Source organism: Platichthys flesus, chromosome 18 (genome assembly GCF_949316205.1).
Source record: "Platichthys flesus chromosome 18, fPlaFle2.1, whole genome shotgun sequence".
In the NCBI taxonomy this organism is placed as follows: domain Eukaryota; kingdom Metazoa; phylum Chordata; class Actinopteri; order Pleuronectiformes; family Pleuronectidae; genus Platichthys; species Platichthys flesus.
The window spans coordinates 13,301,352-13,322,606 of record NC_084962.1 but is presented as its reverse complement, the minus strand read 5'-3'; the positions used below and the strand labels follow the sequence as shown (position 1 = coordinate 13,322,606).

The 21,255-nt window shown below is 41.0% G+C and overlaps 3 protein-coding genes across 3 annotated transcripts; all 3 read left to right on the top strand.

The window, feature by feature from the left end:
• Positions 1–972: 972 nt before the first annotated feature.
• Positions 973–10,635, top strand: si:dkey-119f1.1 (Structural maintenance of chromosomes protein 6-like). Its single transcript, XM_062411237.1, has 27 exons — positions 973–1,057; positions 1,351–1,513; positions 1,710–1,845; positions 2,295–2,400; positions 2,632–2,768; positions 3,048–3,109; positions 3,234–3,314; positions 3,564–3,665; positions 3,843–3,962; positions 4,119–4,217; positions 4,455–4,601; positions 4,779–4,867; positions 4,974–5,138; positions 5,345–5,523; positions 5,652–5,853; positions 6,092–6,206; positions 6,529–6,689; positions 7,180–7,315; positions 7,425–7,505; positions 7,592–7,762; positions 8,054–8,191; positions 8,370–8,515; positions 8,662–8,787; positions 8,912–9,017; positions 9,558–9,710; positions 9,874–9,971; positions 10,234–10,635. Exons 2-27 carry the CDS (start codon positions 1,361–1,363, stop codon positions 10,328–10,330), a joined length of 3,306 nt encoding a protein of 1,101 aa, XP_062267221.1. The 5' UTR covers positions 973–1,057; positions 1,351–1,360; the 3' UTR covers positions 10,331–10,635.
• A 152-nt stretch (positions 10,636–10,787) lies between these two features.
• LOC133973401 (required for drug-induced death protein 1-like) lies at positions 10,788–14,557 on the top strand. The gene is made up of 2 exons (XM_062411239.1): positions 10,788–11,404; positions 13,446–14,557. The coding sequence occupies exons 1-2, from the start codon at positions 11,114–11,116 to the stop codon at positions 13,575–13,577; spliced, it is 423 nt and encodes a 140-aa protein (XP_062267223.1). The 5' UTR covers positions 10,788–11,113; the 3' UTR covers positions 13,578–14,557.
• A 663-nt stretch (positions 14,558–15,220) lies between these two features.
• tmem18 (transmembrane protein 18) lies at positions 15,221–16,975 on the top strand. The gene is made up of 5 exons (XM_062411238.1): positions 15,221–15,395; positions 15,531–15,648; positions 16,230–16,284; positions 16,412–16,505; positions 16,614–16,975. Exons 1-5 carry the CDS (start codon positions 15,300–15,302, stop codon positions 16,710–16,712), a joined length of 462 nt encoding a protein of 153 aa, XP_062267222.1. The 5' UTR covers positions 15,221–15,299; the 3' UTR covers positions 16,713–16,975.
• Positions 16,976–21,255: the final 4,280 nt, after the last annotated feature.

The following is a 21,255-nucleotide window of genomic DNA, read 5'->3' as shown; positions in this document are numbered from 1 at the left end:
TAACTAATGTGGTAGCTAATATGTAGGAGCCATTAACAGTCGAATGCCAAGGAGAAGAGGTGGGTCTTGGGCTTTGTTTTGAATGTCTCAGTGATGGTGGGCTCTGGAACACTTTTCCAACTGACAAGCATTACACCTTCTCTTCGTCTTATTAAAGAGGATTCATGTATTTTCCAGGACCTTATGGTAGCTGCCTATACAACACATCACAACACAACTTATCTTGTTCTGATGTTGTTTACCAACTTCCCTCTCAGGCCTTTTTTAACTTGTGCAATGCAAAGTCCAAATCCAGTGTATAATCATTGCTATCCTCAATCTTTGTTAAATCAGCATTTAACTTTTTAAATGTCATCTGTTTTCGTTGTTTCACCTCAAAATGACAGTTCAGATTCTCACTCTGGCAATTTCTGAAAAGTCTGATGAAGAATTTCAAAGAAAAAAAAACCTGGGAAATATCCTATTCTCACAGTTTTTCTTCCAAAGCCAGGTTGATATAAAAAATATATATCCTATTGTTACCTCTGACTTATTTCACTCCGTTATGACAGTTCATCACCTCAGAGTCTCACCCTGACAGTATCAGAACAGTCTGATGAAGAATGCACAGAGCACCGGCCATTTGGTGCGCTCAGTACAGAGACACAAGACACCAGCCATTAGTATCTATATACATCATTGTTAGTCGGTCACCTACATCATCCAAATAACAAACGTAACAAATGAAAGTAATCTAACAAATGTTTGGAGCTGTGACCTTAGTTCAAAACAAAAAATAAATGAACTATGAACTAGTTTCCTTTCATCTGTATGAAATGAACTTGGAACTCGTTCTTTTTGAGTGTGAACTGGCCCTACACTGTATTTAAGTGTGTTCGATGACATGACGTTACACGCCCTTGTACAGTAGGTGGCGGTATGCGACTTAAGTTGTATGCGATCCTCCAGTAAACCAAGAGGAGAAGAAGAAGGAGAACCGGTAAGCGCGAATCCCAACAGCCATCAGCGGGTCAGGAGCGGATCCTCTCCATGTTTTCATCTGGGTCGTGTCAACAAGGTGAGCAGCTCCTCCTCAAGCTGTGTCCGTCTTCTCAATATCTTACTAACAATTAGAAACCAAGCACAGCGACTGTAACTTCCTGTTTAGCATGTAGCGGCAGTCAGCTAGCCAGCCAAGCTAGTCAAGAAAGCGAGGCATTAGCTTCTATCTAGTGGCGGAAGACGCTGCAAAACAAAACCAGGAAACGTGACACGGAAAAGGAGAGACGAGACTAAAACTATTACTGTGTGTGTGTGTGTGTGTGTGTGTGTGTGTGTGTGTTTACTTTCACTTTCCTTTCTCTGGAGCAGGTTGAAGAAGATGTCGAAGAGGAAGAGCAGCTCTGTCCCTGAAAATGTCAACAAACGCGTCCGACCTGCGCACGAAGAAGAAGAAGAAGAGGAGGAGGAGGAGGAAGAAGAAGAGACTGATGAAAATGTTGTTGATGACCAAGATGATCCTCTACTGAAGCACGTATGTACACTCACTGTCTTGTTAGGACACATTTATTACTCACTGCAAAGAATCCCTTTCTGTTATTTCTTTGCAAATCTGTTGCTCTTGAGAGAATCAATAATAACACATAGGAGCTGTATAGCATGTGGACCTATCTAGAAGTGGCGTCATGATTTGGAATGAAGTGACAGGAAAATGAAAATCTTGTGTTTAGGTGCCAGGTGCCGCGGAGGTGGTGAGTGATGCAGGGATCGTGGAGAGTATCACGCTGAAGAACTTCATGTGCCACTCGCTCCTCGGCCCGTTCACATTCGGTTCCAATGTCAACTTTGTCGTCGGCAACAATGGAAGTGAGTAAAACTGTTTGACTAGTGCAGCGGTCCGGGGGGGGTTCCCCTCTGTAGAAAAGTAGTTTACACAAAGACTTTCTGTGACTTTGGAGTCATTCCATCTCAAATCCTCACACAGTACCGGCACACAGCTTAAAGAACGTGTGTGTGTTGATCCTGATGTGTGTGAATAGCATACTTCATACTTGCAGTATAAGTATATAAATATGGAGTTGTCAAAAGTGTAGATGTAGGGTATGACCCCCACAGTCAATTTCATCACACAACTTCAAGTACAGCAATAGATTGATGCTGCTCCCAGTAAAATCTAATGATACATATCTCACTCAGTAAACACTGAGCCAACACATGTTTTACCTGTTAAATGTCCAGTGTAATAGGTAACGCCATTGTTGTTTCAAGATATTTACTTGGTAGGAAAATGTCTGTGCTCAATTTGCCTCTGACAGGTGGAAAAAGCGCCGTCCTGACTGCTCTCATAGTTGCTCTAGGTGGGAATGCACAGGCCACAAACAGAGGATCGTCCCTAAAAGGTTTTGTGAAAGAGGGAGAAAGGTGAATCTTTTACCACACTGTAATAGATTATCTGTGAATTGTAACATTGTAATATGAACTCGTAGCTCCACTTGTTAAAACACTTATTTTGGAAATCATACATTTTTTCTTGTTCTATTTGAGAGATAATATGACTTTCATAGACCATCATATCCAAAATGTCATGTAGTGTGACACACAAAGGTAACTTGCCGTTTTAAAGGTTGCATCACTTCACTCTCTGTTTCTCAGCTCAGCCGATGTATCAATTACCCTACGTAACAAAGGAAGGGACGCTTACAAACCTGAGGTGTATGGTCCAGCCATCACCGTAGACCTCAAAATAACACGAGAGGGGATGAGAACCTATAAACTAAGGAGCAAGTCAGGTAACAACCATCGATGCTCATGGATTTTTAGATTTTCAGCATTTTGTGACAAGGTATAGCGAGATAGTTTTCATATTTCAAACAAACTTAAAGGTTGACCATGATTAAAATCACCAATAAACCGTTTCATTTATTTCATTTATTCACAAAAACCGGTGAAGAGTACAAACAATTAAGTGTTGTCAAATCAGAGTCCAACTGTAACACTTCCTTTAGCTGCCTGAATAATTCTCATTACACATTAAGGATTCATGATAATTTTTTCTCCTCCTCTTGTAGGTCAACTTGTCTCATCCAAGAAGGAGGAGCTCATGTCCATCCTGGATAATTTCAATATTCAGGTATGAGCAAATCAAGTCTTACACAGTGTTATGTTGCTTATACTTTTCTATGACAAATTAAAATCCTGCGCGACAAATGTGTTTTGCAGTGTTGGTGAACTTATTAACTTGTTTTCTCTCAAAGGTCAACAATCCTGTGTCAGTTCTCACACAAGAGATGAGCAAATACTTCCTACACTCGAAAGGAGAGGGGGACAAGTATAGGGTTAGTCTCAAGTAAACATATAGAAAAATATTTTTAAATGATAATCTATATTTGTCTGTAGAGATGATTGTACATACAGCAGTCAAAATAGATTATGTAAATTGTTTCCCCCCTGTTATCCAAATTGGTGTTGGGAAGGGGCAAAATGTGGAAAATCTGAACATCTGTTGATGTGAATTTTTGCAGCTTTTCATGTTTTGACCTAGTGCTTTTCTTCTTCTTCTTTTAATTTTCATGACCATTGCTCAGTTTTTTATGAAAGCTACACAGCTGGAGCAGATGAGAGAAGACTTTGTCTACATCAAAACCACCAAGCATGTAACAGAGGATAAAGTGGAGCAACAAAACGAAGTATGAATTAGTCACATTTCATTGTTAATTGTATTGATACTGCACTATAACATATGATTGCTGTTTTTTGGCTTCGTTGTGGATAGAATTTGTCATCTTGTAATTATGAATTTAGTGGGCTAACTAGACAGCAGAGCCAGATTTATAAGACCATGTCTGGTTATGTGACTGTTGCAGTGCTTAAAAGACCTAAAGCAGAAATACAGAGAGAAAGAGGATCGTTACAAGAGTTTGTCATCCCTCGACGAAATGCACACTAAACTAGAGGAGTTACAGAAGCAGATGGCGTGGGCCTTGGTGAGATCACTTTCTCTTTTTTTCCCCTCACTTATGGATTTTCAACCTTCTTTACCCACTCCTCTGCCCCTGAGACACTGGATGAGTGCATTAGTTTCTGAATAGGTGATTTATATGAATATTAACTGCCTTCAACGCATGTCTTAATTCTAACAGGTGATCGAGATGGAGAAGGAGTTGGACCCGATGAAGGAGAAGCTACGGACAGACAGACACTCCACAGAGAAATATGATGAGAAAGTTGAAGAATGGAAGGTACAATATTGTATTATTAATGATACAACCAAGTCTTTAAACTGATTGCATCTGTTTCTCTGTTTATCAACAGAAACACATCTTTACCAAAATCGTTAAGTCTGTACAATCTATTATTACTTTGTATTAAATAACTACTGCCTCTGTTTGATGCCTAACAACACAACTTTTGCACAAAGCTCTCTTTGATCCTCTAGCCTCCCTATGTTATTGATCTGTTTTTATATAACCCTGCAGCACAAGATTGAGGAGGCCGAGAAGAAGTACAAGCAGATCCAGGAGCAGTTGGAGGGAATCACCCAGCAAGTCCAGGAGCTTCAGCCCAAATGTGCTGACCTTAAGAGTGAGGCCCAGAAACGTAACACGCTTCTCAAGGCCAGCGAGGTCAGGATTTTATGTCTTATCTATATAACATTTTATATTATTGCCAACATGTTTTTAGTTTGAGTGTATCACCGTTAAAGTATAATTAAAAATTGTCATGAAGTCAGTGGTTGTCAGATATAATGCAGGGCACAGCTGTTTAAAGTCCCTCTTGTCATTGTGATACTCGTTGCGCAGGTCCCTGTCAACACGTGCAAGACTAACCTGAGGGACTTGGAAAAGGACAAGGTTCAGTTGTCCTCAAGGATAAGTGATCTGAAGCTGAGGTAAAACATAACTTTGTTTTGTTTGACATCTGTATTATTTCATCCTTTCTTTGCTCCCCTTAGCTTTGCATCTAGTTTTCATTATCACGTTTTTTTGTGTCTGTAGCATCCGTCAAACATCGGGAGCAGAGAGTCAGGCCAGGATGGAGCACATGGAGAAGATCAAGTCAGAACTGGAGAACCATAGTCACCAGATTTCCACTCTGGGCCAGCAGATTGACCAGTATCAGAATGCCTGCAGCCGTGCCAAGGAAGAACAATCAAAGATGAAGTAGGGAATTCAGATATGTTCGCCAAAATATATGAATTATGTGCAAACAGTTAATCATTTATAACTTTGTGAAACCCTCTTTCAGTCCTTTTATTGTGCCATTTCTCCAGATACATTCTAGTTGTTCTCACTGGTCTGCAAAACTCCACTCAGCAGTAGAATCATTAAAACAGAATCGGCCTCTAACAAAATCTAAACATCTTCAGGAGAGAACACGACGTGCTCCAGAGGTCCATTGAAGGCAACAGACGTAACTCGCAGACTCTGGAAAGCAGCCGCTCCAATCGGCTGCAGCGTTTTGGAGAGCAGATGCCTGCCCTCCTTAATGCCATCCAAGACGCCCACAATAGGGGCCAGTTCAAGCACAAACCCAGAGGACCTCTTGGTAAGATGTAAAGAGTAATATTATGTGACTATGCATACATAAGTTATATATTTCAGTTTTAAGACTCAGAAGATGGTTGCTTTACCTTCCTGATTGTCTGTCTTGCCTTTTCAACTTTCCCTCTACAGGTTACCTCATTAGCCTGAAAGACCCAGAGCTAGCCCTGGCTGTAGAAGTGTGTCTTAAAGGGCAGATGCTGGCCTTCACCTGTGACAATTATGCAGACGAGAAGGTGCTGCAGGACATCATGGCCAAAGTATGCCAGAGAGGCCGCAGACCTGCCATCGTTACCAGCCAATTCCTCCCACATGTCCATGATACAAGGACCAGGTGAGGACATGTACATTGTTCACATTAAAGTGTATTAAGTTTAAGTTGGACATAACCTGAAATGAAAGCGTTAGCCTTGAAGTTTTCCTCCCAAACCAAGAATGGAACTCTACTATTTTTAAATTTATACCTCATCCTCTCAAGCAGTAGACTGGTGTAATCGAGTATATAATAATCGAGCTGTACATTTTGTGTAAACTATCACTTTAATTGTTCTGTTTGTATCTTTTGTTTTCAGGGCTGTGAATCACTCTGAATACCCGTCCGTGCTCCAAGCTCTAGAGATCGAGGACCCAGTTGTGGCCAACTGCCTGATTGATCAATCAGGAATAGAAAGCATTCTGCTCATCAAGGTAACAAATTATTTCTTAACAAGAAAAGCCCCAGTTTAATAAGATAATGAATAACATCCTTTGTTGCCGTGTATTTGAGGCGGATGTGAATTCTGGTATTAGAAATTTGCAGTTGGTGAAACTATTATACTTAAAAGAGTTGGTTTTGGGTCAGTTTTGCATCCTTGCCCATGCCTGACCTGGCCTTTGTGATAGTGTTGATGTCATTTCAGATGCCGGAATTGATATTGGAACATCTCTTCATTTTTAATTATTTGTATTCTGAAGATGTATTGCATTATCATGGATTTTGATGTGTGTGTGTGTCTGTCTGGCTGTGTAGAATCGCACGGAGGCTCGTAGAGTGATGCAGGGCAAAAACCCTCCGCGCAACTGTAACATGGCCTTCTCTAAGGAAGGAGATCAGATCTACAACAACCGTAGCTACACTGCAGAGCAGACCAGAGCCAACCGCCTCTCAGGAGATGTTGAGGATGAGATCAGGTGTGTGTGATTTCCTTGTGTTGCTGTGGTTGATCAAATGAATCATCTGTACATCTTGACAGCACCAACATATAGAAACTGGATTAATGAGCTTCAGTCTTTAAGATACAGGATGAAAATGCACTACATGGACGAAGGTCACATTACACTTACAGGAGCTTTTATGACATCCCATTCTAAATCCACAGACATTAATATGGAGTTGGTCCCCGCTTTGCAGCTAAAACAGCTTCCACTCGTCTGGGAAGGCTTTCTACAATAGTGTGCACAGTCCCGCTGGAACAGAAAAGGGCCTTCCCCAAACTGTTCCCACACAGCTAGAAGCGTATGATTGTCCTAAATGTCTTATTAAGCTGTAGCACTAAGATTTCCCTTCACCGGAACTAACCACTACTTTCGTCCTTATAGTGTATATCACAAAACAGTGGTTGTACAAACCTGTGCTCTTGTGTTCTATCTTACTTCTCTTATTTTGTATCTTTCCTCTCAGGCACTTGCAGAGAGAGATAGAGAACCAAAGAGCTCTAGCAACTCGCATCCAGCAACAAATGAGAAACTTAGATGATGACATCAAACAGAATGAAGGGTTGCTGAGAAGAGCTCAAGCAGACCAGAAGATGACTCAAGTAACAATTTTTACCTCTGACAAATCAGTATTCCTTTCTTTCTGAAACCAGGATAATAAGAAATATTGAGATGATGGATTTGTTCATGAAGTTTATTTTAATCATTTAGGTTAAGGTCACGAAACTAGAGCTGGAGCTGACGGACCTACAGAACATGGAGGAGCCTCAGTCAGAGGACCTAAACCCTCTGGTTTGTTCAGAACACATCGATACAGTGCAAAACATAGATGTGATTCACACCATGTGCTGCTGTTAAAATGTCGCTGTCCCCACCAGGAGGAGGAGCTTGAGGAGATCGTTGCCAAGATCTCGAGCAAGCGTGCAGAGTACGACCAGGCCCGAACTAAGATGACTGACCTCAGGGCGTCCTACGAGAAGGCAGAGCAGGAGTACAAGCAGCACAAAGAGAAGATCAACAACATCGCAGAGGACGCCGACCCGATCAAGGTACAGTCACACTGCAGGCCTCGGGTTTAAGATGTTCACTCAGATCTCTAAAAAAATGTATATTAGCATCACCAGGCTCGCTGCTCACGAGATGATAAACAGCCCAATCTTGTGGAATTGCTTTTCTATTTTATTACATTTTCCAGTGCAAAACATTAGGCAAACAAGCGCAGCCAACCGACCGCACCAGCCGCTGCCTCCATGTTTCCTTTATTCTGAACACACATTTGATTACTTGATTTTTTAAGTGTTTTAGTGTTGTTGTTTTTTTGCATGTTATTTCTACTACAGGATGAGCTGAATAAGGCTGATCACGAGGTGATGAAGTGCAAGCACCACAAGAAACATTACGACGAGAAGCGCAGCACCCACCTCCGCACCATCCAGACCCTCGAAGCCAGCCTGCAAAGCAAGGAGCAGGAAGTACAGGTATGACGTGCAGAGGTTTGAGGGGTGACAAGAGACAGATGAGTTCATCAAAGGACTTAAAGCAAAAGCACATTATAGTTTTTTAGATATCCTACATGGCTTGAGCAGAGGGAAGCGTTACTGAGTGTCTTTCTAGTTTATCGTGCATTTTGATTGATTACTTCCCTCTGTGGTTCAGGCATCTGTATCCAAGGCTTCAGAAATCTGTCCAGAGCGTTTGGAAGTGCGTCGGACAGCCAGGAGTCTAGATAGTGAGATCAACCGCCTTAAAGTTAAGATCTCCACCCAGCAGGAACAACAAGGAGACCGCGAGGAGGTTGTGCGGTAAGTTACCTCCAGCCCTCTGGTAAAGAAAATCCTGCAACAGGCTTTCTTGTGAAGCAAACTGCAGTGCTGCCATCGCACCGAACATCACTTGATTGATGTCAACATGTAAAGTTTCCTCTCTCTTGGCTTTATTCCACATGCAGACAGTACCATGAGGCTCTGGAGAACTACAAGAACCTCACACAGCAAATGAAGAACCTCAACAGCTTCATCAAAAGCCTCGACAGCGTCATGAACCACAGGCTCCAGGTTTACAATGAGCTTAGGAGGCAAGTTGTCAAATCAAAAAGATAATAAATCTCCTGACTGTGACCCTGGACTTCCCCCTTGTTTATTGACATGCTTTCCCCCCTTCATCCATCTGATCTCTTTTCTCTGCATCCCTTGTCTCAGGTTCCTCTCAGCCCGATGTAAATACTACTTTGACAGCATGCTGGGTCAGAGAGGATACACTGGAAGCATGAGCTTTGACCACAAGAACGAAACCCTCTCCATCTCAGTAAGAGGAACATTTTATTCATCGGGGGGGAAACACTCGGTCCCTCTTTTAGCTTGAATGTGCATTATGCAAACCAGTGAACTGTCGTTTACACAAGCTGTTTTCAGACGGGGTAAATATTCTCATTGAGTGAGTGGCTGTGTTGATCCAGGTTCTAACACTTCAACAGACCCAAACTGGAATAGAGAATACAGTTATGTCAGGATGACAAACACAGAGAAGATGCCAAAGAAGATGTCAACTTGAAAAAAACTTGGATTGGAAAGCTTTAGGCAATGAGGACAGACGCCAGTGTCGGTGTGCTGTAAACAAAAACCTTGTGTTTTCCACCCTTTTCTAGACACTTGCCAGAGTTCATGTCTGGAACACAGCTCTGCATACATATATTTTCCAGTGTTCAATTCAGAATAGCTTGTGCCCGTGAGAGGCAGCATTTCTATTTTAATCAAGGGCTCACTAAAGAATTCAGCAAGTCAATGACTGTTGCTCAACAAAAAAGCTCTCTCGCACAAAACTGATCTCTCATCTCCTGCTGTGTAGGTGCAGCCCGGCCAGGGAAACAAGGCGGACCTGCGAGACATGCGCTCTCTGTCGGGAGGCGAGCGCTCCTTCTCCACTGTTTGCTTCGTGCTCTCTCTTTGGGCCATCACAGAGGCGCCTTTCCGCTGCCTCGACGAGTTTGATGTTTACATGGTAACGAGACACTGTTTTTACTGTCAGTGTTACATCTGTGTGGATATCAAATCTCTAAACTGTGAAGTATAGTATCAGATATAATAGAGGGGAAGTTGCTGGTGTTTGGCCTCATTTATCACACAATAACGTGAACCTCCGTTGTTATTTTTTGATCAATTAGGACATGGTGAACAGGAGGATATCAATGGACATGATGCTGAAGGTGGCGAGTGGTCAGCGATACAGACAGTTCATATTCCTCACTCCACAGAGCATGGGGTAACCACTGATACAACATCCTTCTATTTGTATATCAAAGCAGTCTGACCACCCAGATACGAATTTATTGGCTTAGTTACTGTATATTAACTTAGTAAACGAGTTATGATAAGACTAATCCGTTCAGGAACAAAGGTCATGTGATTTTTTTTGTTGTGCCCTGGAGGGTTTGCCTGGGAAAGGGAATTTGCCTCTGAAGGGTACACCTAAAAGGTACGACCAAATAGTAATCTTTCCTTTTCCCCTATTTTTGTTTTTCCAGTACTCTTCCTGTGAGCAAAATCATCCGCATCCTGCGAATGAAAGACCCAGACCGTGGCCAAAACAATGAACCAGCAGATCAAGACGCGGACCAGTAGTGTTCCTGGCTCAGTTGTGCATTGATGCCAGTTTTCAGGGAACAGTTCTTAGTAAGTGCAGCCACATGTTCTTTATTCATCAAAGATGGCTTCAGTTTTTAGATTTAGGTTTGTAAATATTCAAGAGTAATTGTCTCAAATTGTATTTCTGAATTAGTGTATTGCACAAAAACAGCAACTTATGTTTTGGGGTTTGCGGGGGGAGGGGGTGGCATTTTAATATCCTTTGTTAGAATAACTTGAATGGCTTGAAACATTTTCAGGTGTTCATCCTGTTATTGATTAAAGCAAACATGTCAATAGAACCATTCGATGTCTGTGTGTGTTTTTTTTTTTTTATGGAAACATGTTTCAAGATTCAGGCAAGACTCTAGTGGACTTTTTCCACTGGTGAGATCATTTGGGTTTCAGCTAATATCATCTTGTGAATTTTTCAATAGATAGGCTTGATTCTCCTTTTTTGGTCGATTTGGATTAGGACAGATTAACACACAATCCTTGATATTTCTCCTCAGCTCTTCCTATTCACTGGATACAAGTCATTTAGTTTCAGATCTGCCTTTGAACACTCAAGCAGAAACCCTGAGACCTATCGAGGTCAATCATGTGAGGACGGATTTGCACCTTTAAGGGCTCTGTGCCAGATCTCCCACACAAGGCGGTCCACTGGAATGCACTTCCACTCATGCACATAACGTCTGTTGACAACATACCTGACCTCCCGCAGGAGCACTGGTGCTTTCTTCCCTTTATATCCCTGAGAACGGGCTAAGAGGAGATAACATGAAGCCTAAATCTCTCCCATCACGGTTGTTTAACAGAAACTCAGCTGCAGCATCAGGTGAGGCTCTGAGCGTAGGAGCCGCACGCAAGTACCAGCGACATGTGGACTGCGCGGAGGACTCTTCCTCCACAGACAGCGAGTCGGTGGCAGACAACAGCAGACAACACGAGCGGTGCCACAGAGAAATACACTTTGCTTTTCTGCCGGAGAGGTACGAGCCGTTGACGGATGATGAAGCGAGGGAAGCCAAGAAGAAGAGAAAGAAGGAAAAGTACAAAAAAGTCAAGAAGGTCGGTATTCTAATTTCACATTTTTCTTACAATGTTGAATAATGTTCTACAAATGCAGTGTGTGTTTGTGTTGTGATGGTTTGGTGGCACTTTTATAGAGGGTCTTATCCTTTTTGTAATTTTTGTCTTTCCTCTGTAGCCTCAGTGCGGGTAAGTCCACATGTGAATCACAGATTTTCTCAATATGGCATCAATCAGCCTCAATCTGTTCTGATAGAATCCTAATTATCGGGGGAAAACTGCTGTAAATTAACCTGAAGTCTTTAATTGGCTCAACATGTGGGCTCTTTGGTTTCTTTGTGTCCCGTGCTGCAACTGCATCATCCTCCCAAATGACCAAATACAAATAAGGCTGAGGTTTCTGATTATTAAGGTAATTGCTGGTATCTGCTAAAACAGAGATCACCTAAATGTTATAATCTGAAAAAATATACGTGCTTGATCAGGAATACCCCCTCAGACCATATGAATAATCACATACACATTACAGCTTTGTTCTCATTCATCTATTGGCCTTTAACTTCTGGACTCACAAAGGCGCAGCCATACTGACAATCAATGTTCATGCCGATAAATGCTTTGTTCAAATAAGGGGCGTTCAGTTTCCTGCCTATCCTCACTCTTTCCTGCCTGGATCACTTGACAGTGTCCCTGGTGCATCAATTCTTGTTTTGTCTGTTTGCTTTATAACCATCCCACACGTGACTGATGAAGAAATCTGGGTAGTTCGGCCTTGCTGGGAATCAGAGCTGTAAAATGTCAAGTAAACTATCCAATAAAATAATCGTAGTTTTCTGTAAATCTTTAACTATATTTAATCTATTTTATATCACTCCTTCATTAGACTTGACATCCAAACCGGTGCGTGTTTACTTGGGTGTGCAGTTACAAATTCAATTCCCCTGTTGAGTTCCGATTTAAAGAGGAGATTAAGGAAGTAGGACATTTTTTAATTAAAATTATTAAAATTCCTCTTGACTGTTAGTTTTATGTTTAATCAGTAAACATAACTAAAATGCCGATATTATAATATGCTTCTCTAATTAAGACATTTTAAATTAATTAAATGTGTTGTCCTCTCTTGCAGTTTCACTGTTGGTAAGTTGAAAGCAGTTTTTTTCTTTTATATATATATATATATTATATATATATTAATAAATATAATAATAAATTACTATGTATTTTCTAGAGATTTTTTTTTTGTATGGCAACAATTGTCCTCATTGTAATTATTCAGATAAACTGTTGATATTTGGGAAAGCTCTTTGGGCTTATCTCATTAATTGTTTTTATAAACGTGATCAAGTTGATAATCAACATTGGTTAATTATTGCCATGAGCAGGTGTGCCCCTTGAAAACATGTTAACTCAACAGATGACTTTATGCCCCTGACTATAAGAATCTGTGAAAACGTGAGCATCAGGTTGATAAATCATAACTAAAAGGGCTGTTGTTAATACTTCTGAGTCTGATGGTTTATTCTCAACCTTGGGAATGAGTTTTTTATTACCTTCTGTTGACTTATTAGTTTTTTTTATTTCAGTTGAGACAGTGAACAGAGTCCTTTGTACAAACCACATTGAGGAAGTAGGATTGTTTTTGCTTTATTTTCCTGAAACATCTGACTTCCTGTGTCCGCCCCAGCCGGACAGCCCTTTCCTGCTCATTGACGAGACAATGGTGTTCACGGGACGATTTATTTATACGTTACGACTAAAAACACTCTCCCTGCTGTGCTATTTTTCTAAACCCGATACATGTGCAGGATTAGTATGAACTGATATGAACTGATTCTACTTCAGATCCCGACAAATCATTAAAATGTTGATTTGACCTTGTTGTGCTAAAATCACCGGTTGTCATTTGAATATTCTGTGATTAAAATGAATGGCGACATAATCCCAGGTTAGTGACTCAGCCTCCATCTGTGTCAGTTCACCTGGGCCTCCTCTGATTGGCTCAACAGATTTTCTAACAATGAGGATGGGAATCCACAGAATGAATCATTGATCTGAGGCTGTTTCTGTCTTTGTTTTGCAGAACGTTGGCAAAGCACTGCGCTCCACCTGGAAATGTATGATGCTTGGTCTCTACAACTTTGCTCTGGGTTACTCCACCCCGATCACAGTGGCTGCTACTTTTGTCCCTGACTTTCACCGAGGGAGAAGCTGAGCTGATGCACCTGGATCTCCTCCAGTTTTATTTTTGTATCTCTACAAGCTATTGTGTATATAACAGCAATGTCCCCGAGCAAAGACTTTTGATGTTGTTAATATTTGTGTACTTGAAATTGTATTTGAAGTTTTAATCAAAGAATATTACATTTTATGAAGTTATTTCTTGTGATATATTAAAAGGTGGCAGTACTATTTTTGGTACTGAAAAACCTGTTGTTGGTCATGATATCTGGTAAAGTACAGCTAAACTTTTTAACCATATCTGTATAAAAAAAAAGGTTTTTGAGTTCATAGATTTTCTCTCTGCATAGACCTAATGCTCTTTATATACCCTGATTAAAAAATGTGCCGTCCCATTCCGGGGAACGCGATATCTCAAGAAGATCAGTGTCTAACAAATTAGGTTTATCAATCGTTAGATAAGTAGCAATAACAGCTAGCGGTATTGACAGTAATAGTATATATGTGAGCGGACATATTGTATATCTAGACAGTCTAGTTTAAGCATAATCCACGATAGCTGCCACCGTTATCCACAATGTGGCCACAGCAGTGACGAGGCACAAGAAACAAGTCAAGTCATTCAAATATATTGATGAGACATTAAATTGATTTGTGATACATGCGTTTTGCACCTTCCTATGTAAGTGCATTTGGAATTTTTAGAACGTGCCCTTAAAGGGATGGTTAACAGACAAATGATCCAAAGGGAATATCTCTTTTCTCCATCTGCTGTGAATTGCTGCGATATGAACAACAGACTAACAAGAGGAGACATTTTTTTCATTGGTATTATTACCATAAGCACAAGCTGAAGCTTTAAATTGAAATGATATTCACAAATCATCTCACAGGCTGCAGTTATATCACCTTTTATATTGCATTCATGTATCTGAATGTCACAAATAACACATTAAAGATTGTGGATGTGTAATAAAGTATTTTGGCCTTGTGTGGATCCCAGAAACTCAACAACTGAGCAAAGGTGTTTCGTTGTATGACATAATTTGAGAAACCCAATACAAAAAAGAAGTGTTCAATGTCCGACTGCGGCGCAGGACTCATTTAATTATTTATTTTATCAATATAATTGTTTTTTTTATTAACATAGTGTAAATATTGTGCGATGGACAGTTGGTTTAAGTTTTACCAAATTTACGGGGTCAGTATCTTGCCAAGGACACTTTGGCATGCAGATGGGGAAGAGTGGTAATCGAACCCCTAACCTTATTGATAGAGAAGGGCCACTCTGCCCCCTAGGCCACACCGACTGCTCATTCCCATGAGAAACCAAGCACACCGAAAAGATGGACACATTATTGTGTGTGTGTCTGAGTCATTCTATGCTGCTTTTGATACACATTTCAGGGAAAACCATTGTATTGTCTACTTTACTACATATATTTGACAGCCTTACTTAGAAGTTACTTTTATATTTTGGGATTTTAGATACTGAATGATTTAACGTGGTTTAAAAAACTATTTTTTGAGATTAATAAATGACATATTGTTCCCATCAACTAGTTATTATTATTAATCAGGCAAATTAATTGAATTAAACAAAGTGAAAACACAAAAGATGTGACAGAGCTGGCTCCTGGATGACGTATTTCAACCGCGACATAGACGCTACTTCCGCATTCAGGTCCTGTTTACACCACAGACTGGTTTACACGAGCCGGGGAACATTTAGCGGCTGCTCCGGTGTTTTGTGGAGATGACGGAGCTGAAATCAGAGAAGAATATCAGCTCCATCCCGATCGACAGCTTCAGCAATTTAAGAATCACATCGATATGGACGTTCCTCATGTCTGTAAGGCGGAAGTTTCATTCTCTAGTCGAGGCAGCGATCGTTAGCTCTCGCAGCTAGCACACAGAGCTCTGCTGCTAAACAGATGAGAGTTTAACATCCACTGACTGTCTGTCTTCTCTCTGTGGCCGTCTGTAGGTGCAGTGGTCGGAGCCCTGGCTCGTCGGGCTCCTGCTGTTTCACGCTGTGTGTCTGTGTGTGACGCTGGTGACCTGCAGATTCTACAGAGCTCAGATCTGTCACTTTCTGCTCATGGGTACGTGGAGAACAGACAGACCCGCAGTCAGCTCGTATCCTCACTGTTCCAGTTTAACGTGTATCTGCCATGTGCCAAAACTGAACAGGGCTCGATGTAAATCTAAACAATTTTAGAAAAATGCAGCCCCCCCCCTTGCTCTATGAAAGAGAGAGCTTTGTATGCCGATGGAGTATTTAGTGTGCAAGTGAGCGTCACACAACAAGTACACAGTTTTCTACTTTAGGGTTTTCTCTCTCTCTCTCTGAACAAAATCCTGTTGTTAAACTCAATGTAGATGAAAAAAAAACTTACACTTTTTTAAGCATTCAAATAATTTAATTATCACGTTTTTTAATTTCAAATTTTATTCAACAGCACCAATAAGCAGTAGGTAATAATATCGGTATCGGTAGATCCCATAAATCTTGTTTGGATTTGTCGCCACTCTAGCTCATAATTAAAGCTAAATGAGACCCAGTGTGAAGAGGCTTGTAAACACACTGTGTTGTTGTGTGGGTCAGTGTGTGTGGGTCAGTGTGTGTGGGTGAGTGTGTGTGCGTGTGACAGAGTTCCCAGACTGACCTGTCTTCTCTCCACAGTGGGCCTGGTGTATAGCGCTGAACAACTGAATGAGCTGGCAGCTATGAACTGGAGGTACGAGCAGTATTTCAGTACATTGAGTGGAACAGCGTGTATAGAAGCTCTGTTGGCTTTGATCACAAACGGGGGAACTAACCGTAACCAGCAGCACATGCTCACTCAGCTTTATTTCTGTTCACAGGTCCTTTTCTAATTTCCAGTACTTTGATTCAAAGGGCATGTTCATATCTTTGGTTTACTCGATTCCTCTGCTGCTCAACACAGTCCTCATTGTGGTAAGGAACCTGTCACACCAGATCACATGTTGAGAGCACAGATGAGCCTCAGGTATGCCACGGACGACAACTTGTGTGTGTGTGTGTGTGTGTGTTTCCTAACTTCAGATGCTGTGGGTGTACAGGACCTTTTCCACTATGACTGAACTCAAGATACTCCAGTTGAAGCGAAAGGCGCGCAGAGAGAAGAGAGACAAGACTGACTGATCTCTCTCCCTATGTCTGTAAATGGGCTTCACCGAGAGGAGCTTACCATCTCTGCTCTAATCCTGAAATTTGGAGGCGGTTGGCAGTTTCTTTCATCATGACTATAAAAAGGATTGTTCGCTGACAACTGGAAGGGATGCCTGTGTCTGATACCAGTGCTGCTGAGTATGTTGTACATAATGAGACGCACCAGAACCAAAGGACAGTAACTGTTTTGTATGTAATGTTGTTTTAAAGTGTGTTTTAAACTTGACTTGAATTACTTTATACGTGACTGTTTGATTTGTAGAGGGGATAAATGAGATTGTTTCGCTCTATGATACAATAAACTTTATAAAGCACTTTTCGTTAAGTTTAAAAGTGCTTCAAAAACGTAAAAAAATCAGGAGCAAAAATCAAATCAAGAGAAAGAATTAGTTCATTAAACAGAACCGAAGTCACGCAGACATAAAACACATTTAAGAGTATTTTTGAGAAAGGATGTTGGATGTGTGATCGGAGCAAAGGCTTGGCATGTGTTTATTTGAATGAGCAGGCGTCTGTGGACGGGAACCCGCCCCATAGTAAAACAGCGTCATGCGAGCCTAACTGGATTTGTATGCCGGGATCAGCTGAACTGGTTTAACAGCTTCCCAGGTGGTGTTGTTGGCCTGTGATACTGGGCACGACTCTTTGTGCAGTCTTGACCCCTTCCCTTCTCCCAGGAGGCTTTTTACACAGTGAGAAAAGTGAAAACATGCAAACGCTGCTCTGGGAATATAAACATTAATGTGTCCTTTTCAAAGTAAGAATGCTGAGGTGAAACTTGCAGGTCACCCTGCGATGTTATTCATGAAATTTGTATTTGGTTCACATCATAAATGTTAATGTACCACTAGAGGGCAGTCCGGACTAAATGTCACTTGCCCACCGCAGGATGTGTCTTTGAAGACTCATCTCTAATTTCACACTTCATTTTTAAACTTTGTTTGATCTCTGTAGAAGGTTGACAAGATGTTTAACCTCAAAATTACCATTATTTTTTTTTCCCCCACTCATTTGTTTTCCCAGATGCATCGAATTTCATGTTGGTATGCTTTGCCTGCATTCATCTGTCACGATCCATTAGATGCGGACGTGAGGGATCGACTGGAAGTTAAATAAATACGGGGAGGAAGAGAAATGGGTGTGCTTTAGGGATGGAGGTGGTGAAGCGAGCGTACGTGCATGTCGGGGGTGGGGGGGGTTGGGGGTGATTAGACAGGGCTCCCTCTCTGGGGTTGGAGGCTTATCCGTGACAGCTAGAGGAACTGATCATCTCTGAAAGGGCATTAACATTAGAGATTGCACTCTGACCTCTCTCTGATGCACATATGGAAAGCACACACACACACACACACACACACACACACCGATTGCAGCCAGCTCCCCGTCTCCAGAAACATGAGTCATGTCTTGTATCAAAGTTTAAGACGGTCTTGGTTCTCCTCAAATTCAAATAAAGATTTGAGTGGACACTATCCTCAGTTTAAATCTTCTGGTCTGATTGGTGCAAAGAAACTCCTTCTTTCCTCGGGTTTGTCATGCATTGCACAACACCCAGTCAGCTGCACTGCTGTGGGTGAAGCCACTTTAGATATAAGAAACACCACCTGTAATACAGAGGTCCATATTGTTTTCAGGGGAACAGCGTGCGTGACAGAGATAATGAGACAACTCGGAGAAGTTCATCCTGGAACACACAGCACATGAAGTTGATTTTCAAGTTTCAGGGGGTATTTCATCACCAAATCGGCCAAATGAAGAATGAAAAGATTTCCCCTATTATTCCCAATCGCATAAATATCCCTGATTTCTGTTGATCATCTTGACTTGTGTTGGAGGCAGTGACTTACATTTAAAGACCCCTTGCCCTTTGGTAAAACACTTCCAGAAGCACGCAGAACGTTAAATCGGGTCATAGAAAACTCAAGATGGGTTTTTAAACAATAAAACTTAATCGAGAAAGACAAATCGGCTGTTGAGGGAGAAAATATTCCAAACGTTTTCTGACGGTAGGAATGTTACATCAGCGCTTTGACAAACATTTGGAATCACTTGTCCAGAAACTGACATGAAGACGAACGATGTCAGTATATCATAGCATGTGAGTGGGGGCTCACACAGGCTTGTGCACTTCACAGAGCGGGGAGTGAAGTGTGCAGAATTACACAGTAGATGTACTCTTTGTGTACAAAATATTACCCTTATAGCACAAAAGCATGGTATAGAATTAACCCCTGAGGTCCAGGTCTCCAGTTTTATTTCATCTTGTTGTTTAAAAATGTCACTCGATGAATATTGTGCAATTGGTTCTCTATGATGTTACCGCAAAGAAACCATATTTGCTCAACAAGAAGCAGTGTAAATACTTTTATACCCATTTCCCCCAGAATGCACTGTGCCTTTTGGTATTTTTGGTGCCTCCTACAAGTGAAATAAAGCTTTGTTGGGCTGAGCAACGTTTGGCCGGCGCAGCACGAGTCTCTGGCCAAATAACCGACCAACTGATGGGCTGATGCTTGTCAAGGTGTCTTCCCACCCCACATGATTTAGGATGGCACGTTCCCACTAACAGATGTTGGTAAAGCCTCAATTCTGACATCTTGCGGATGCGTGTGTTTGCAGTGCATGTCTGGCTCCCACTGTGGCTCCCAGCATCTGTGGTTGTGTTATCTTCTGGTAATGATGTCAGGACTGTGTTTATTACAGTGTCCAGCTAATTAGGGGCACGTTCAATCACCGTTCCACACTTGCAAATTTACATTCCTCCAAAGCAGCCCAGATTTAATATAGTTTAATGTAAAGGAGAGGTTTGTAGAGAAAATATCAAAATTAGAATGTGAGAGATAACATGGGATTCCAGTCTAAAGTCCTCTGTAAAATCATGATATATACAGAAGGGCACTCAACATTCACCTTAAATTCCAACAGAAGCACACACATATAGATATCAGTCCCTGTCCTAAAGAGCCATGAGTTAATTAAATGGGAAGTGGGGACAATATCAAAACATGGCAACTTTAAAGAAAGTAAACAAAAACTTTGTATGGAATCTGCAATAACATTTTATGGACTCCCTCTCAGCCATGTTCCGTCAAGTTATGTGAAAATCCGTTTAGTAGTTTTTGTGGAATCCTGCTGACAAACCAACAACTAAACAAACGGGGTGAAAACGTGACCTCCTGTGCAGAGGTACAAAACATTATATACATTAACTACAGCTGTTTTTGTTTACATCTACTATTTAGGATTAAATGAAGAATATGAAATCACCCAGGGCGTATACAGTTAGAATATTAACACCATTTAATGGGTGCAACGACCTCTTATTGTAGCACCATCGTCAGGTCAACATTCTGGTTTGTCAGGTTTGTCAAGATATATTCTTTCAAATGACTTACTGATTTGTGAAAAATCCCAGATGGTCCTATGATAATAATAAATATGACTAATAGTACTACTACTGCTACTGCTAATACTACTGCTTATAATATACATTTTTATTTATACGGCTTTCAGTACCGCAATTAATGAGTATCCACCTCCACCCCCGCACCAGCTCAACTCTCATCTCCCTTCGACCATCCAATCAGGAGCCGTTTATAAGATGTCACATCCTCGTGCTCCATTCCTCATCATCACCCGTCTCCTTCATAACTGAACTACTTAATTCATAGGACCGCTCCCTGCTAAAGTCATAATAAATGTCATTTCATTCTACTTTCCTTGTGTTCATTTGTTCCTCTGTGAGTCACTCCTGACAGATTATTTGCTCAATGCTAAAGGAGTTGAAATAGCTCTCGGTACCTGTGGAGACTGAGGGCGGCTCCCTGAGTCCTGTAGAAGCAGCTGGTTGAGTCACACACGCTCTCTAATGTAATAAGGAGAAGAGACGTGCAGAGAGAGAGAGAGAGAGAGAGAGAGAGAGAGAGAGAGAGAGAGAGATATGACTCACTCTGTGTTACCTTATGAATGAGTCACATTGATATACATGATTTTAAAGGTATATTTTATTAGACACATTCTGCATATTAGTGAGGTATAAATGCTGCCACAGTCTGATAAAGGAATTTCAAGTTTCATTCATGAAAAAAATCGATGTGACACATATGATAAACAAATGATATCAGTGTTACTTTTATTAATGCAGTTTATGCTTTATCAAGTACAACATGTCTGCTGGATACAGACTCAAAGACGAGTTTCAGTATAAAGTTAAATTAAATGAAGTTGACAGAATTAACCCCGCCCATCAAGTTAACAAATATACGTAGAAATGCATAAACCTGTGATATAATTAAGAGATTTCCATTGCCAAATAAGTAAAATACAAATTCATATATTTTATTTATCATATTAAATGATTGTTTCTATTTTGGCATTTCATTTATTTATCTACTATTGAGTTCTTTATCGATTTAGTTTAATTTTTTCCGTTTTGGTCCTCTATACATTTTTTTAAGTTTTCCTCCCAAAAAAAGTATAATGGGCTGATTTTAGATGTTAACCAATCTGTGGGTAT

Coding starts and splice junctions, on each gene's coding strand:
- si:dkey-119f1.1 (XM_062411237.1), top strand. CDS start 1,361: ATGTCGAAGAGGAAGAGCAGCTCTGTCCCTGAAAATGTCAACAAACGC. Junction 7,506..7,591: donor CAGAGGACCTAAACCCTCTG/GTTTGTTCAGAA, acceptor TGTCCCCACCAG/GAGGAGGAGCTTGAGGAGAT. Junction 9,972..10,233: donor CTCACTCCACAGAGCATGGG/GTAACCACTGAT, acceptor TTGTTTTTCCAG/TACTCTTCCTGTGAGCAAAA.
- LOC133973401 (XM_062411239.1), top strand. CDS start 11,114: ATGAAGCCTAAATCTCTCCCATCACGGTTGTTTAACAGAAACTCAGCT. Junction 11,405..13,445: donor AGTACAAAAAAGTCAAGAAG/GTCGGTATTCTA, acceptor TTTGTTTTGCAG/AACGTTGGCAAAGCACTGCG.
- tmem18 (XM_062411238.1), top strand. CDS start 15,300: ATGACGGAGCTGAAATCAGAGAAGAATATCAGCTCCATCCCGATCGAC. Junction 15,396..15,530: donor TATGGACGTTCCTCATGTCT/GTAAGGCGGAAG, acceptor GGCCGTCTGTAG/GTGCAGTGGTCGGAGCCCTG. Junction 16,506..16,613: donor TCAACACAGTCCTCATTGTG/GTAAGGAACCTG, acceptor TCCTAACTTCAG/ATGCTGTGGGTGTACAGGAC.